At 34.2% G+C, this 15416-nt stretch overlaps 2 protein-coding genes across 13 annotated transcripts in view; both read left to right on the forward strand.

Moving 5' to 3' along the window:
- Nucleotides 1–843, forward strand: part of Piezo (piezo) — a 58483-nt gene extending 57640 nt beyond the window's left edge. For all 6 annotated transcript variants that reach the window (XM_065370787.1, XM_065370791.1, XM_065370789.1 and 3 more), the window contains 2 exons: nucleotides 31–201; nucleotides 301–843. In XM_065370787.1, the coding sequence (XP_065226859.1) occupies nucleotides 31–180 (150 nt within the window). In that variant the 3' untranslated portion in view covers nucleotides 181–201; nucleotides 301–843. The remainder of the gene's footprint in view (nucleotides 1–30; nucleotides 202–300) is intronic.
- Nucleotides 844–3789: 2946 nt separating this feature from the next.
- Nucleotides 3790–15416, forward strand: part of LOC135850085 (uncharacterized) — a 107735-nt gene continuing 96108 nt past the window's right edge. For all 7 annotated transcript variants that reach the window (XR_010559652.1, XM_065370800.1, XM_065370804.1 and 4 more), the window contains exon 1: nucleotides 3790–4302. The gene's annotated coding sequence lies outside the window, so the exon portion shown is untranslated. The remainder of the gene's footprint in view (nucleotides 4303–15416) is intronic.

A 15416-nucleotide genomic window follows, 5' to 3' on the forward strand; every position in this document is an offset into this window, starting at 1 on the left:
ACTAATTTCATCCGTGCATTTTTTTCGTAGCTCTGTCTGGATATATTCTTGGTAAGAGAAAGACGAGAATTCGACCTGGAGGAAGATCTATTTGCCAAATTACTATTCCTGTATAGATCTCCGGAGACGATGATAAAATGGACAAGGCCACCGGAAGATGGTGGATCGGACGAGTATTAATGGTGTTTTTATTATTAACATGTGAGTAAAGTAACTCGCCTCAAGTTAGCTCTTCGTCTTCTCCATTAATTGATGAATATTTCGTAAACGTTGATTTTGAATTTTTCATTTCCTTCGCAGATCTTTTTTCTAGTCGTCGTTACTTTTACTACTAAAGAAGATTTTGTGTGGATGTTTTAGAGAGCTTCGTTTTATATTACGTAAAGTGCCTATACAGAATGATGAAACGTCGAGCATATATTATTAAGAACGTTTATTTTATTTTTTTTTTATTTTTCTTTGTCTTTTTTTTAATGAATATTTTTCCACTGTACGAGTGTACTCGTACGAAAGCCATTTGTACTATTTTTTGTAATCAGTGTCGCGTACAATCATTATTTTAACGAATTTTTTTCTGCGCTTAGTATTATTTAATTGTAATTACTTTTATCGTATTTGTGTCGTTTTTATTTTTTATTTATTTTGAAAATCTCGTCTGCAAAATGTATATGTATGTTTTACGAAAGATGAACTCTAGTCTTGAATTTCGTAAATATTTCTCTTTTTTTCTCATTATTGTTGTACTTTTAGCGGAGTTGTTACTTATACTTATTTACATCGTGTGTAAACGTACGTGTAGAATGTTGTACATTTTTAATAAACGTCGTGATTTAAGAGCTTTTACGCGAATGTAGAAAATTTTTTGTATTTTAAAATTATGTAGACCGTAATTTTCGTCGCGTTACTCGTTTTAAGTTATTGTCTGTATCGGTATTTCTGGAAATGTCGAATGTGTGTTTTTTCAGTTGAGAGTGTGTTGTTCTGTGTTTCATGTTCCTAAAGGCGATGAATTCACATTTTTAACGTGAAAATGTGATTAGCAGAATTATGGAATCAGTTTCAAAGTATAATATCTGAAATTGTGATGAGCAGTTTTCGTCGAAAACTATAGTTCTAAATTGGAAGAAAACTACAGTGAAGTATCAAATCTAGCAATTAAAATACTATATTTTGATTCAATGATAAAACTGCCATAAGTTTTTGTATTTTTAGAATTGTGGCATCGGCTTCGGATTTAAATACCATCCTCTGATGAGCGATTTTCGCCGGAATCGGAATCAGAATTGATCGTTTTTTCTCGATACCTACTTTGGTAAATCATTTTGCATTATTTTCAGTCTTTAAAATGCTAATAATTGCTTTGCACTTTATATTATGGTGTTGGGAAAATGCGGAGAGCTTATATGTATTTTGTATCTTCAACTTGGACATCTGTATAAATAACGATTCAACATTCCCTTTTGGCCAAAAGATGGGTAAATGTGGATGTGGCACCAACATTCGACCAATTTTTTTTATATCGATATCAATTTATTTGACTATTGGACGATAGATGAAAACCTTTTACGGAGTCTACAGAACACTGTAAACTTGCATTGAAAGAGTTCCGAGAGTACGTCGCTCAAATTGGACTGTGAAAAACCCCTAATCGCGATGATACATTTATACCTAGGCTTACTACTTCGCGCGAGAACGAGGGGAAAAAAGGAATGAAAAAGGTACTCGGGGAGCCTATATACTTGTTCACATTGAAGATGATATTGTTTCAGTTCGAATCGATTAAAATGTTTCATATTCCAAGAACTAAAGACTTTAGGAATGTTACATTTTTGGCATTGAACAAAATGAGTCATTCCGAGAGCGTCTATGATTATTCAGAACTTCGATCAAGATGAATAAGGATATATTCAATGAAAAGTTCTACGAACGTACGATGAAAAGATTACTCGTGTGAATGACCGTGTGATGAAAACTGAATTGACCTCAAAATATTGATTTTCAGAATTTTGACTTGAGCGGATTGCTATTCAATCGAAAGAAACAAAAAAAGAAAACTTGGAAACGGATGTTTGGATATTCAATTCATCCGAGAAAAGGTTCACATTCAGAACACTATACATTTTTTCAATAAAACGATGATGCGAAGAATGCCCCATGAGGTGCAAGAAGGGAATACTTTGGGCGCTTCTTGCTACGTAATTGATAAAAGAAGAAGTAGTATTTATTGATCAATCACTAGTCATCACTCAACGAACACAGTGAAATATAAAAATTGATCTTTTTATCAGTGCCGACTTTAGAAAGCCAGAAGCCTTATTGAGAAATGAGAACGAAACTGCTGACATTATAATTCTGTATAGAGAAACCTGCTTCAACGTCAATCGATATCATAAAGATTATTTCTCATCGTCAGTCCGAATTCGTTCTGTGAGATTCTATAAAAGTAAACGATAATTCTTAAATTATCGAAGATAAACTCCATAGGTAACCGGGGTAACCCTATTTTTCATATTGAAACAATTTTGTATTGTTTTATGACGATTTTTTAATAAAGTTATTGCCAGCTGGTTTTCTCTGAAGTCTGAACTGTGAATGACGAACGTTCGAGATGGTCTTCGAAAGTTCGAAACAGCTAGAACTATAAACAAATACTTAGAAAAGCTCGATCATTTTTGATTGAGATCGTATAATGTATACCTAGATTCAGGTTTACTTTCATTGAGATCTGTTGTAGGTGTCGCGAAATTCTCAAGAAAATATTGGAAAATAATGAATACATGAGATAGAGAATAGAGGAAAGTAGAAACTGAAATGGAAAAGAGTACTGTCTACTAAATGCTTTCCTTGTTAGATGCGGTGATGGTAACTATCATATTTTTTTAATTCTTTCGTAATTCGTATATGTAATGTAAGTAGAAGTACCTAGCAATAGAATTAGGAGAGCATCTGACATGAGTATAAGAAACCATGTTCCAAATTCCGATCCCGAAACTTATTTCTGTCAGACTGTCAGATTGAATTTTGTAAATTGTGAATACCTACCTAGTACCTACGTATCCTAAATCCGAATTATTTTATTTCAATTAATGTTAGCTAGGCATTGCTTGGCTAAGTATTTGAATGAAAAATGAATGTCCAAACAATTTTTCAAGGACTTCCATTATGAGATTGAATATCTGACGATGAATATTAAATTATGAGATTAGACAAAACTCTCTGGAGTCTCTGGGCCTCTGAAATGATTATAAAATTTTATAAGTAGGAATTTTTTCTCCATCCTCCTCCGTTTTGTTGCATCGTTTGTAAGAACATTGGATCGGTTTCGGTAGTGTGTTTTGTTGTAACGTACACGCACGCACGCACAATCACACACCAATACATCTATTACCAAGGGAGGGTGCTAAGCAGAAGTGTGTTAGTGTGTGTGTGTAACGACGAAGGACGAACAAGCAAGACAAGTGTACTTCGTAGGAAAGGCTCCAGCGTTGCCAATTTAGCGATTTTCCCGCCATTCCTAGCGATTTTGAACATAGAAAACCGCCAAAAATTGTTGATCTAGCGGCTAGCGGGAAGTCTAGCGTTTTTGACTTCATGGCCACTTTTACCATTTTAATTCACAAATTCAGCATTTCAGCTAAAAAATATTGAATTTTTGAAAAAAAAAATCAATGAAATTCAATTTTTGTAAAAGCCATCCACTCAATTTCATCAATTCTTTGGTAATTTTTGAATGATTTCACTGTTTTTTAATTTTTAGTTATTTTTGAACAGTTTTAAAATTTCAACAAATTGAATCTTCATCAGTTTTGTATTTTTTACATGACTTGAGGTTTTAAAAAAATGATGAAAATCTAGCGGGAAGTCTAGCGATTTTGCTATAGGGAATTTAGCGGTTTTTAGCGGTTTTTTAGGATCAATCTGGCGGGATTTTTCAATATGGCATTGGCAACACTGAAAGGCTCCATCTTGAATATGATCATTTTACTTGTTACCGTTGAATGGAATGTTAGCATCGTTGAATGCCGCGCTTTGTCTTCGACTTTTCAACTTATTTGGCGCCTTGGCAGTTGTTGAATTTGCGTTAGCTCGTGTCCAGTTCTTTTATTCTGATTGTTCGATGCTAAATGCCGATTATCGTGTGTATGTCGAAGTAATTTTACGCGAATTGTTTCAACTCTCTCTACCTCGTGTTTAACGTATAGTTTTAACTCGTAATCCTCTTTGGAAGATCACATCTTCGTCAAGAATTGTCTATGTTCCTGTCTTGAAGTATAAATACCATCTACGTTCATCGAGTAAACGGTATTGTTATCCTTTTAATTATTACTTTTATTCGCAGATGATTGGTGTCGGTTTAGCTTCTTCCTTCAGAAAGTAGAAATGTAGATCGTATAAGTATCTATTGTTTTTAATATGCAAGATGGGGTATGTATCTAAGGCTCTATATAAAGTGGGTGAGCGCATCGGCCATTTTGTTCCCTGAGTGATAACGGACTAGTAAGTATGCATACAATTTCTCACGTAAAAAATGCAATTTTCTCGATAGTTCGCGAGTCCGGGTGAACTTACCTGTAGTCTCAAATTAAAGACAATAACATTTCCTATCGATCGATGTTAAATTTTGATCATTTCATGAAAAAATAACGACTTTATGAATACTTCAATTTTACTGATTTCTGCGTACTACGTACGTCATCTTTAAACTAAAAATACTCGAAATTTTCAGTGGACGCATAGGTATTTTAATACAGCAAAATGTTCGTTATTTTATCCTCTTTAAAATGAGCTATTACCGAAAGCTCTACATGCAACCGTTCAAAAGTTTTCGAAGTTGAAAGTTGGGAAAACAAGCTGCGGATGGTAAGTACTGAACTTTGAACTAATATTACTCGAAATTTTCAGTGGACACGTAGGTATTTTAATACATCAAAATGTTCGTAATTGTATCCTTTTTAAAATGGTTGTTTACCGAAAGCTCTACCTTCAACCGTTCAAAAGTTTTTGAAGTTCAAAGTTGCGGAAAGTGGTCAAATTGTGTTATCACTGTTATCAGTCACTTAGTTTTGATCAGTATTTTACTTTCCGCAACTTTGATCTTCAAGATCTTTTGAACGATGAGAGGTAGAACTTTCGTTATAAGCTCATTTTAAAGACGATAAAATTACGAACATTTTGCTGTATTAAAATATCCATGTGTCCGTTGAAAATTTTGAGTAAAATTTGTTCAAAGTCAAATACTTACTGCCCGCAGCTGATTTTCGCAACTTTCAACTTCGAAAACTTTTGAACGGTTGCATGTAGAGCTTTCGGTAATAGCTCATTTTAAAGAGGATAAAATAACGAACATTTTACTGTAATAAAATACCTATGTGTCCACTGAAAATTTCGAGTATTTTTACTTTAAAGATGACGTACGTAGTATGCAAAAATCAGTAAAATAGAAATATTCATAAAATCCTTATTTTTACGCGAAATGATCAAAATTTAACATCAATCGATAGGGAATTTTATTGTCTTTAATTTAAGACTGCATAACAGTTCACCCAAACTCGCGAACAATTTAAAAAATTGCATTTTTTACATAAGAAATTGTATGCATAATTACTGGTTCGTTATCACTTCAGGGAACAAAATGGTGGATGCGCTCACCTGGTTTATATAGAGCCCTAATGTATCTTGAGGTTTGATTTCAATTGTGAACAGAATTAGTGGATTTGGAGTATTTACGTTTGCTTCTCTCCTTTGCATTATATGTGGTGTTTTGTTTAATTTAATATGATTTGCAACGATAACGAGAATTAATCACCGGTAACCAGATCGCATGCATATGATGAATAAAGATGCGAAAACTGCCCTCGTGTACGTATAATGATCCAATAATCGTCAAGTACATGCTCAATTGTATCAGTTTATTACAAATTAATAACTGTATCGACTTTTTAGCTCGCATTCCGGTAAGGGTGCGATTTCGGGTGATCGTTTTTAATTAGGAAAAAGATTCTTAGCGTTTGTTTTACTCGTCGTTCATCGCTGGTTTATTTAATTGTGATCTAAACGATACGTTGATTATTGAAATTTGAATGTACATATGTAAATACCTCATTACAGGACTACAGGAGTGAATTTTTGGGTATCGTTATCTGAAAATCGTAGGTAATCGGTCATCGGTGACTCAAGTGAGAACTGAGAACACGCCGAACCAACGGCAACGTAAGAGTTCCATTCCATAACGTAATGTACTACAGGGTGCCCAGAAATATCGTGAACCCCAAAGAAAGTTTTTTATTAGGGTTGGCAATGTGAAATGCATATGATTGGTGGAATGTCATCTCTCAAGTCCAACAACCAATCATGTGCTATCATTAGTATCATTCACTGTGACCAACCGAAATATTTAGCAGAAATCTGTTTAGGGGTTCACGATATTTTTGGGCACCCTGTAATCGGCCGATACTCGTTTTCTAGCATGTTCTATTGTTCTATCTTTACGTTCTCGCCGCCTGATCTACAAAATGCATGGCTAAAGATTGAAATCAATTGAAACAGATGTATTCGTTTTGAAAGTTGGGGATTGTGGGTTGACCGGTTGATAGTGTATGTATTCCATTCGTTTTAAGTATGGTATTTTGAAATTTTCATTTGGGTGTGTACCCCTGTACCTAATCCCGAAAAAATGAAATATGAATTTTCAATGTGCAAATCTGATACTTACGAATGTTGTGAATTTTTAAATACTTAGGTAGTGTTCAAGGTGTGATTTAAATCAACTGCCGTTTCTTTTTTTCGTATTGTGGTGTTTTCAATTTTTTATTCCACGTGTTTCAACTACACTTTTGATTTTTGATTGTGTTGATTGCATCTTCATAAATATTCCAAATCAACATTGGAAATACGGTCAACAAAATATAATGAAAGATGGATACGAAAACAACAGATCGCATATTCGACGACAAGAAAGCTCAGTGACTGCTCCTCGAACGTCGTGAAGAAATCTTCAAGAATTATCCGTATTGGAAACGTGTTGTTGAATGCTAGATAATTATGATACATGGATATCGAGAGCAACCCTTGAAACTGTATTTTGAAAACGAAGTACGAGTACTGAACCAGTACCTAGTTATGATAATGAAATCGATCATTCGTTTAGTAACAACTAACAAGCCTGTCGCAGAAATTCTGAAGGAATCATCAACCAGTATCCGAAATTATGGATCATAGTTTCGTTACTTCAGCAAGAATTTAATTAGAATTTTATTTTAGTGTGTCGCTTTATGCATGTTTCTGGCATTTTAGAGAAAGTAGATAATGTACGATTGATCGTATCTTGTGGTCTGAACCCGAAGGTGGATATTTTGATTCGCAGATATTATTGATTCGATTTCAAGATGTCCTGGAATCACGTATTCAGCGATAAAGAAGCTCGGTGGTTATTCGGTGACAAAGTGTTGCGCTTACAGGAACTAGCTGCGTTTCAATTCACGTGGAAGCTATGGTCCGGTATAATGCTGAGCGGAAAATACCACGATGTAAAGAGCGAATTGAAAGTAGCTCTTGGAAAAACCGTACCGATAGTTTTGAAGTTTATTCGAAACTTGAAAGTCGCCGCCTCCGTGGAACGTGAGCTGATTTACGCAGCCGACCAGGTTAAATCTCAACTACTTTTATGGATGATTTACAACCAAGAACAAATGTTATCGTCCGGTCGTAAAATTATTCTATATACGTGCCACGTGAAATACGCTACGTTCAAACCGAATACCAAGTTTGATTATGTTACAAGCGCTCGAAAAATGATACAGGCCAAACAGTTCGATGAAAGAATCGCTTTCGAAGTCATGTGTCGGTTCTGCATGGAAGAAGAACTAGAAAAGCTGCCGAAAGACGGAGTAAAAAAGTTATTGAAAAAAATCACGTTCGATAAATGTCCTCTAGCTTGGCATTGGATACAATATCTGACCGATAAAGAAACGCTGGAAAAGCTGCGGGAAATGGTGTACGAGATGAGAGGACGATGTTGCCTGGAAGGTAGTCTGATTTTACATCAGATGGATGTTGATAATTGGCAAAATATCGAATGGTTGTGGCGACGTTTGTGCGACGAAGTTGAGCAAATGGAGAAAGCTGCCGAAATTCTACGTGACATCAACAAAAGTTGGTTTCTTCGCGACTTCTATTTCGTATTTAATGAAGAGCAATGGCGATATGTTTTCAATACCGTTCCAGTCGACATTTTATTCGCTTTCTTTCGACACTATCAGAAAATCGAGCAAGGGTGCTTCTTGTGGAAACGATTGCGAGATTCGATGACCAGCGAGCAGTTTGCTGATTTGATGCGAAGACTTTTGAAACCGAAGGAGAAAGCTTCAGACTGGTGTTTTCCTACGATCGCGATATTATGGAATACAGCTCCCGATCATTTCAAAAACCATATACTGGAAGAAGAAAATTCCATCGTGATTGATAACTTTTTCGAGACGTCATTTATTCGACGATTTGATAGAAATTTACAATTTCTATTCGAACTGCTGAGTTTTGCTTCGATCGAATACAGAGAAAATATGATTTTAACTCACGGCGACGTGCTTTTCCAAGTTGATGATTTTTCCAAAATCGATAAAATCGTCGAGCTTTGTCTACCTGATGCCAGCCAACGCGATAAATTCGAGCTTTTTTTATCCGGGTCTGAAATGATCGAGGATCGTTGCCAAGAGCTGTTTGTGAACGGTGACTTTACTCTGTTGAATAAGTTCTTCGAATCGTTCTGCCACGACGAATCCGTCGTGAATGATTACCGTAAACGATTGTTATCGAGCGAGATAACCTGCGAAGCTTTCATTTTCGAGCCCAATAAATGGCGTGATTTTGAGAAATTTGTCGGCAGCGTGGATTCGAACTCGCCTCTTTATACCGTCGTTCGTGATCAAGTTCTTGGTTCGTGCGAATTGTTTTATTTCGACAATTGGAGCAACATCGAGCAGTTGGATTTTTTGGAGAAAGTCTTCGTTCAATTTTTCACTCGAGAAGAAGAATTAGTTAAATTGAAGAGGGAACTTTTAGACGAGCTGCAAGATATGCTAAGCAGCTTTTTTGCCACCTTTTTATCCTGTGAAGGGAAATTTTTCACCGCCGAGTTCTTGGAGAAATTTATTTCGTGGGCAAACAGTGATGACGACGTGTTCAAATCGAAACTGCCTATTGATTCGATTTTCGCATCCACGTTTACCAGCATGTTGAGTGAAACTTGGTTCGAGAACGCGTATGACTTGCTAGAGCTAGTGGCTCAAGAATTATTGCCCCAACGTGGCAAACTAGATTCGAAAATACTCGTAGCGTTGGACGAACTCCTCAAGTGGTACTTCGGAGGAGCCGAACAAGCCAAGAAATACAAGCTGGCTAAAATGTTCGCTTTCGATGATACGAAATTTTTTCGAGTATTGAATGAGGCGGCGAAAATTGACGATGGAAATGTTGATACTGTGCTGGCTTGGATGTTGGAGAACGACGAAGAAGAAATTCGTAAATTTAAAGCGAAGTTTGACTACGAAGATGTTTTGAATAAGAGTTCGATGTTGAGCCTTTGAGACGTTACTTAGGTTAGAATTAAAATCAAGTCGTTTTTCATTTGTTTTATTATTTTAACTCGTGTTTTCGTTTTTAATCGTATTGTATGATTTATTTTTTTATTTTTTTTAATTATGTGACTTGAAGTGAAATTTCTAATCAGATACGTGAATTAATTGTTATATTAAGTATCATTTCTGTTTATTTTTTTTGTTTTTTTATTTTCGTTTCGTCGTCGATTTTTAAATAAAATTTGAGTGTCAATACTTAATTTTATTGTTTTCACTTTTCACTATTTGAAGATTTATTATAATTTTGAAAATTTTTATTGTAGAAGGCGTAGTACGGTATGAAGTTATTTTTGATGTGCATTTTCTTACTTGAGTGGTACTATTGACCAGGACAAGATGGCTCACTTGAATCGTCTTAGCCCTTTCGAGGTCGAGGAGGTTCCGGGGTACGCAAATTATAAATCTGGTGATTTTGTCAAAAGACATGTCTCCGAAGTTACAAAACAGAAAAAAAATTATCAAAAAATGAAAAATTCCAATCGCAAAAGAGGAAATTTGAAAAAACAATTTTGCTCATATTCGATTAGAGAAATGAGCGATGGAATGAAAAAAACAGTGTAAATTATTAAGTTACAGAAACTGAAAATAAAAACTAACAGACACATTAAAAATATGAACATAATAAATTTTAAGGAAGGAAAAAAAATTAAAAATTGAAAAAAAGGTCAAGCCGCATTTCCTAAAGTTACCAATATCCAAAGGTCCAGAAATCACAGTCTGGTGAAAAATGAATATTAGAAATAAGAATTTATGTCACCAAGAGAGCTTTTTTCATGAAGTTGAAAAATCGCATCGCATATCCAACACTAAGGAAAAATTGAAATTTTAATTGACAAATCAAACAATCCTGAAAATTGACTCAATCTGATGCTTTCTGAGTTCAACATCTTGCAGTTGTTCGAATACAATTTTCAGACACCCAATAGAACGCATAAACCAGTCGCAAATCAACACAGTAAATCCATAAAAACATTTACTACAAGAAACATAATCAATTTACAAATTGTCGGTGTCCGACTACAGTTTGAGTTATGCACACCCCATCTGGTGATTTTCTAACCCATTTTGTCATATTGCATCTCAAAACCATCAGATAAAAATTACTAAATTGGAAACCGCATTGCAAATCTGTATCAGTAGCATTTTATGAGATTTTCAACTTAGCCAAATAAAAACCTCATCAATGTGGAATAAAAACTGCCTATATCCGAATACTAGTTTCTCTTTTGCGCACCCTGTCTGGTGATTTTTTGATGCATTTCATCATGTTGCATCACAAAATAATCAAATAAAACTCATTGAAATTGAAACCGCATCAAGAATGTCAGCGAGTAGCAGTTCGAGATTTTCGACTTAGCCAAATAGAAAACTCATCTAGTGGAATATAACCTGTCAATATTCGACACCCTATCTGGTGATTTTTCAGTGCATTTTTTCATGTTTTATCCCAAAACCACCAGATGGAATTTTTAAAAATGAAACCCACATCGCAAACCCTACTCTTTGACATTTTCTGCAAATCTGAACCTTATCAAAATGGTAATGTCATCAGTGTACAATAAAAACTGTCTATTTGCGACTACAGGTTCCCTTTTTGCACACCCTATCTGGTGATATTTCGATCCAATTTTTCATGTTTTATCCAAAAACCACCAGATAAAACTTTTTGAAATGGAAAGACTCCTTTTAGGATTTTTTGAGAATTTACACCTAATCCAAATAGAAAACTCATCTAGTGGAATATAACCTGTCAATATTCGACACCCTATCTGGTGATTTTTCAGTGCATTTTTTCATGTTTTATCCCAAAACCACCAGATGGAATTTTTAAAAATGAAACCCACATCGCAAACCCTACTCTTTGACATTTTCTGCAAATCTGAACCTTATCAAAATGGTAATGTCATCAGTGTACAATAAAAACTGTCTATTTGCGACTACAGGTTCCCTTTTTGCACACCCTATCTGGTGATATTTCGATCCAATTTTTCATGTTTTATCCAAAAACCACCAGATAAAACTTTTTGAAATGGAAAGACTCCTTTTAGGATTTTTTGAGAATTTACACCTAATCCAAATAGAAAACTCATCTGTGCAGATCTGCAGAATAAAAACTGTCTATTTATGACCACAAGTTACCTTTTTGCACACGCTGTCTTGTGATTTTCCAATGCATTTTTTTATGTTTTATCTCAAAATGACCAGATAACGTTTTTTGAAATGAAACCCGCATCGCAAACCCAGGGTTGGGTATCTACGCGTAGAATAACCTATTCTACATTTTGGTGTAGAATGCGTAAAATTTGATGTAGAATGTGTAAAATGTGTAGAATATGCGTAGAATGTGTAGAATGCGTAAAATACGATGTAAAATGCGTAGAATGCGACAAAATCACCCATCTGAAAGCCAAAAAAATTGTTTATTTATCAAAAATGCGCTTTGAAAAATGAAAGTTCAACTATTTTGTTCAGCAAATTAAATTGGAAATGTGAATTTGGAATTTCTTTTTTTTGATTATGTAACCTGATTATAAAATAAATGATGGAAAAAATGAAAAAATGAAGCTGCACATTTACCTATTCTACGCATTCTACACATTCTACGCATTCTACGCATTTTACATTTTTTCCAGGCTATTCTACATGTGCTATTCTACGCGTAGAATGTCCATGTATTCTACATGGTGTATTCTACGGCACAACCCTGCGCAAACCCTACTCTGAGCCTGATCAAAACAGTTTTGTCTTCAGTATAGAATAAAAACTGTCTATTTGCGACTACAGGTTTCCTTTTTCCACTACCTGTCTGATAATTTTCTGATGCACTTTTCCATGTTCTATCCCAAAACCAACAGATAAAATGTTTTGAAATGGAAACCATTGGACTCAGAAAGCATCAGATTGAGTCAATTTTCAGGATTGTTTTGATTTGTTAATTAAAATTTCAATTTTTCCTTAGTGTTGGATATGCGATGCGATTTTTCAACTCCATGAAAAAAGCTCTCTTGGTGACATAAATTCTTATTTCCAATATTCATTTTTCACCAGACTGTGATTTCTGGTCCTTCGGATATTGGTAACTTTAGGAAATGCGGCTTGACCTTTTTTTCAATTTTTAATTTTTTTTCCTTCCTTAAAATTTATTATGTTCATATTTTTAATGTGTCTGTTGGTTTTTATTTTCAGTTTCTGTAACTTAATAATTTACACTGTTTTTTTCATTCCATCGCTCATTTCTCTAATCGAATATGAGCAAAATTGTTTTTTCAAATTTCCTCTTTTGCGATTGGAATTTTTCATTTTTTGATAATTTTTTTTCTGTTTTGTAACTTTGGAGACATGTCTTTTGACAAAATCACCAGATTTATAATTTGTGTACCGCGGAACCTCCTCGACCTCGAAAGGGTTAGTCTCTGAAGCAAATAATTACGTATGCATACTTAGTACTTACTACTGGTGTATTGAATGAAGTTCAAGCCATAATCTCCTATTTTTTTAAATAAGATTTTTTTTTCAAAAATTGCATCAGTTTTTTGAATTAACTTAGTGTAGAACATCTCTATTTTTATTATTGTTGATGAGATTAAAAACGTGTAATATGCTGGTTGCTGCGTGGCAAGAAAAAGTTACTCCAAACTCATTAAATCTAAATTAATTCAGCGAGGGCAATTTGCACCAAAATATTCAACGTTGATCAAATTTTAATCGTAAGTTTCTTGGAAGGCAAATTTATTTCTCGAACTCGAGTACATTTCTGACATTTTTGCTTATATCTTGCTGCAAAGTGGAAGAACTTGGAATGAGATTAAATCAGATTTCATCATAGAATTTTTTATTAATTACAGAAAAAATCTGGTAAAATAGTAAAATTTTTGTCAAAAAAGATAATTTAAATGTTTTTGAATTAGGTATTAGAAAACTGACCCATTTTTGATGAAATGAAAATTTGTCTTATGTAGAGAGCAGAAGCTCAACAATTTTGAAAATTTGTTGGAATTCAATCTTGACAGGGATTGTACTCTGTTACTTTTTAAGTAACCAAGTTACTGGTTACTTTTTAAAAATGTTGGTCGCTAAAGGTTGCTTTTTCCGAGTTTTTTCACAAATGTTATCCAAAAATCTTTGGAAAAAAACATTGCTTTTATTCAAATGGCATCACTGCTTTTTCAGCGTTACGAATTTTATTATTTCAGTTTTGATGATTTTTCTTTTGAAATGTACCTACTTAGGAGTTTTCAAATTTCGACAGGTATTATTATTTTTGAATTTCTCGATGGTTTTCAGTGGATTTTCTCCTGTTTTGATTGATTTTTACTTCTTGAATTTTGGTGGTGATTTTTTTTCAAATCTAAATAATTTTTCCATGATTTTGCTCTGAATTTTAGTGATTTTTTCGCCTGAATCTTATCCGAATGTTATCACCTTGAATTCTCGTGATTTTTTCATAAAAATTTTCCCTCGAGCTTGTGGGTAGTTCTATCAATTTTACACAATTTTGCAATATGTTTCCTTGCCAAAAAAAAATTTTTTTGAGAATTTTTTTTTGGTTGGAATGGTTAATATATACACTTGAGGCTTCATTAATAGTGTTGTGCCCAATTCATATCTCTCAGGGGAGGGGGGAGAGCCATTTGAAAATGTGGGACTTTTCTGCAAATTTCGAATCAAAACTGGTCTTTTTTGAGAGAACTGATCACCTACAAAATTAAGAAATGTGTTTCAGTAATTCAAATAATTTTTAAATTGAGAATATACCACGAATTTTAAGGATTTCTAGGAGAAAATTTCTCCGGCTTGGTCAAAAAAGTATAAATTCCATGACAAAGGAAAAAACATCATTCCCCATGACGGTGGATAAAACTTCATTATGTAGGGATAATATAAATGTAAAATTGTTTAAATTCGTGTTTTTTAGTGTAAGTAGTATCAGTACTCACCACATAATAATTTTTCAACATTTCTCAGTTTTTCTCTGGTTTGTGTATGGCGAAGCTGAGAAACCATGACGAAAGAATCGGCAAAAGATAAATAACCATATTTTCATGGAATCACGTTTTTATATTGGATAGCGGTGTTCGGATTCAGTATTTTATCAGGGGACAAGATTTGGTTAACTGCCTAAACAGTTTTGCCATTTTCAAACACCAAAATTTGTAAATAGTGAGCCATTGGGAATGCATTGAAAATTAACCACGCCGAGGGAACAAAAACTCGAAGACAGAGGTGTGAGGTCACTCCACAGCATATAGGTGTCACTGAAGTGAATTGTGTTCATACTGTAATTTTTGTGTAGTTTTCAGGAATAAAAAAACGAATGTCAAAATTGCAGAACATCACGACTCTTTGCTAACCAGCGATGTAACTATTTAAAAACGAGATGTGAGACAGCCATGACGATGGAACTTTTGATCATATAAGGGGGTCTGTGGCCCGAGGGGAGGGGGTTAAATTCATTGTAGTGCCTGAAAATGTTAGATGGGGACAACTTTTATTGACAAAACCATTCACCATTACTTTTCATGTGCATACTGTAAGTGAAATTTTACAAGGACACAAAAAGTGTAAAATTGGTAGAACTACCCTTGTGTGATTTTATTGCTTAAATAGTCGGGATTTCTCCTTATTTCGGTTCGATGTTTTTTTTTAATCTTGTAAATTTTTTTCTTCGCTAATTTGGTGAGTTTTCTTTTGAATTTTTCACGGGTATGATTTTTTGAATTTTCGCCAGTTCTTGTTTTTCAACGATTTTCTCAGGATTCTATAGTTTTGTTCTAAATTGTGGTC

The sequence above is a fragment of the Planococcus citri genome, chromosome 1 (genome assembly GCF_950023065.1).
Source record: "Planococcus citri chromosome 1, ihPlaCitr1.1, whole genome shotgun sequence".
Classification (NCBI taxonomy): Eukaryota; Metazoa; Arthropoda; class Insecta; order Hemiptera; family Pseudococcidae; genus Planococcus; species Planococcus citri.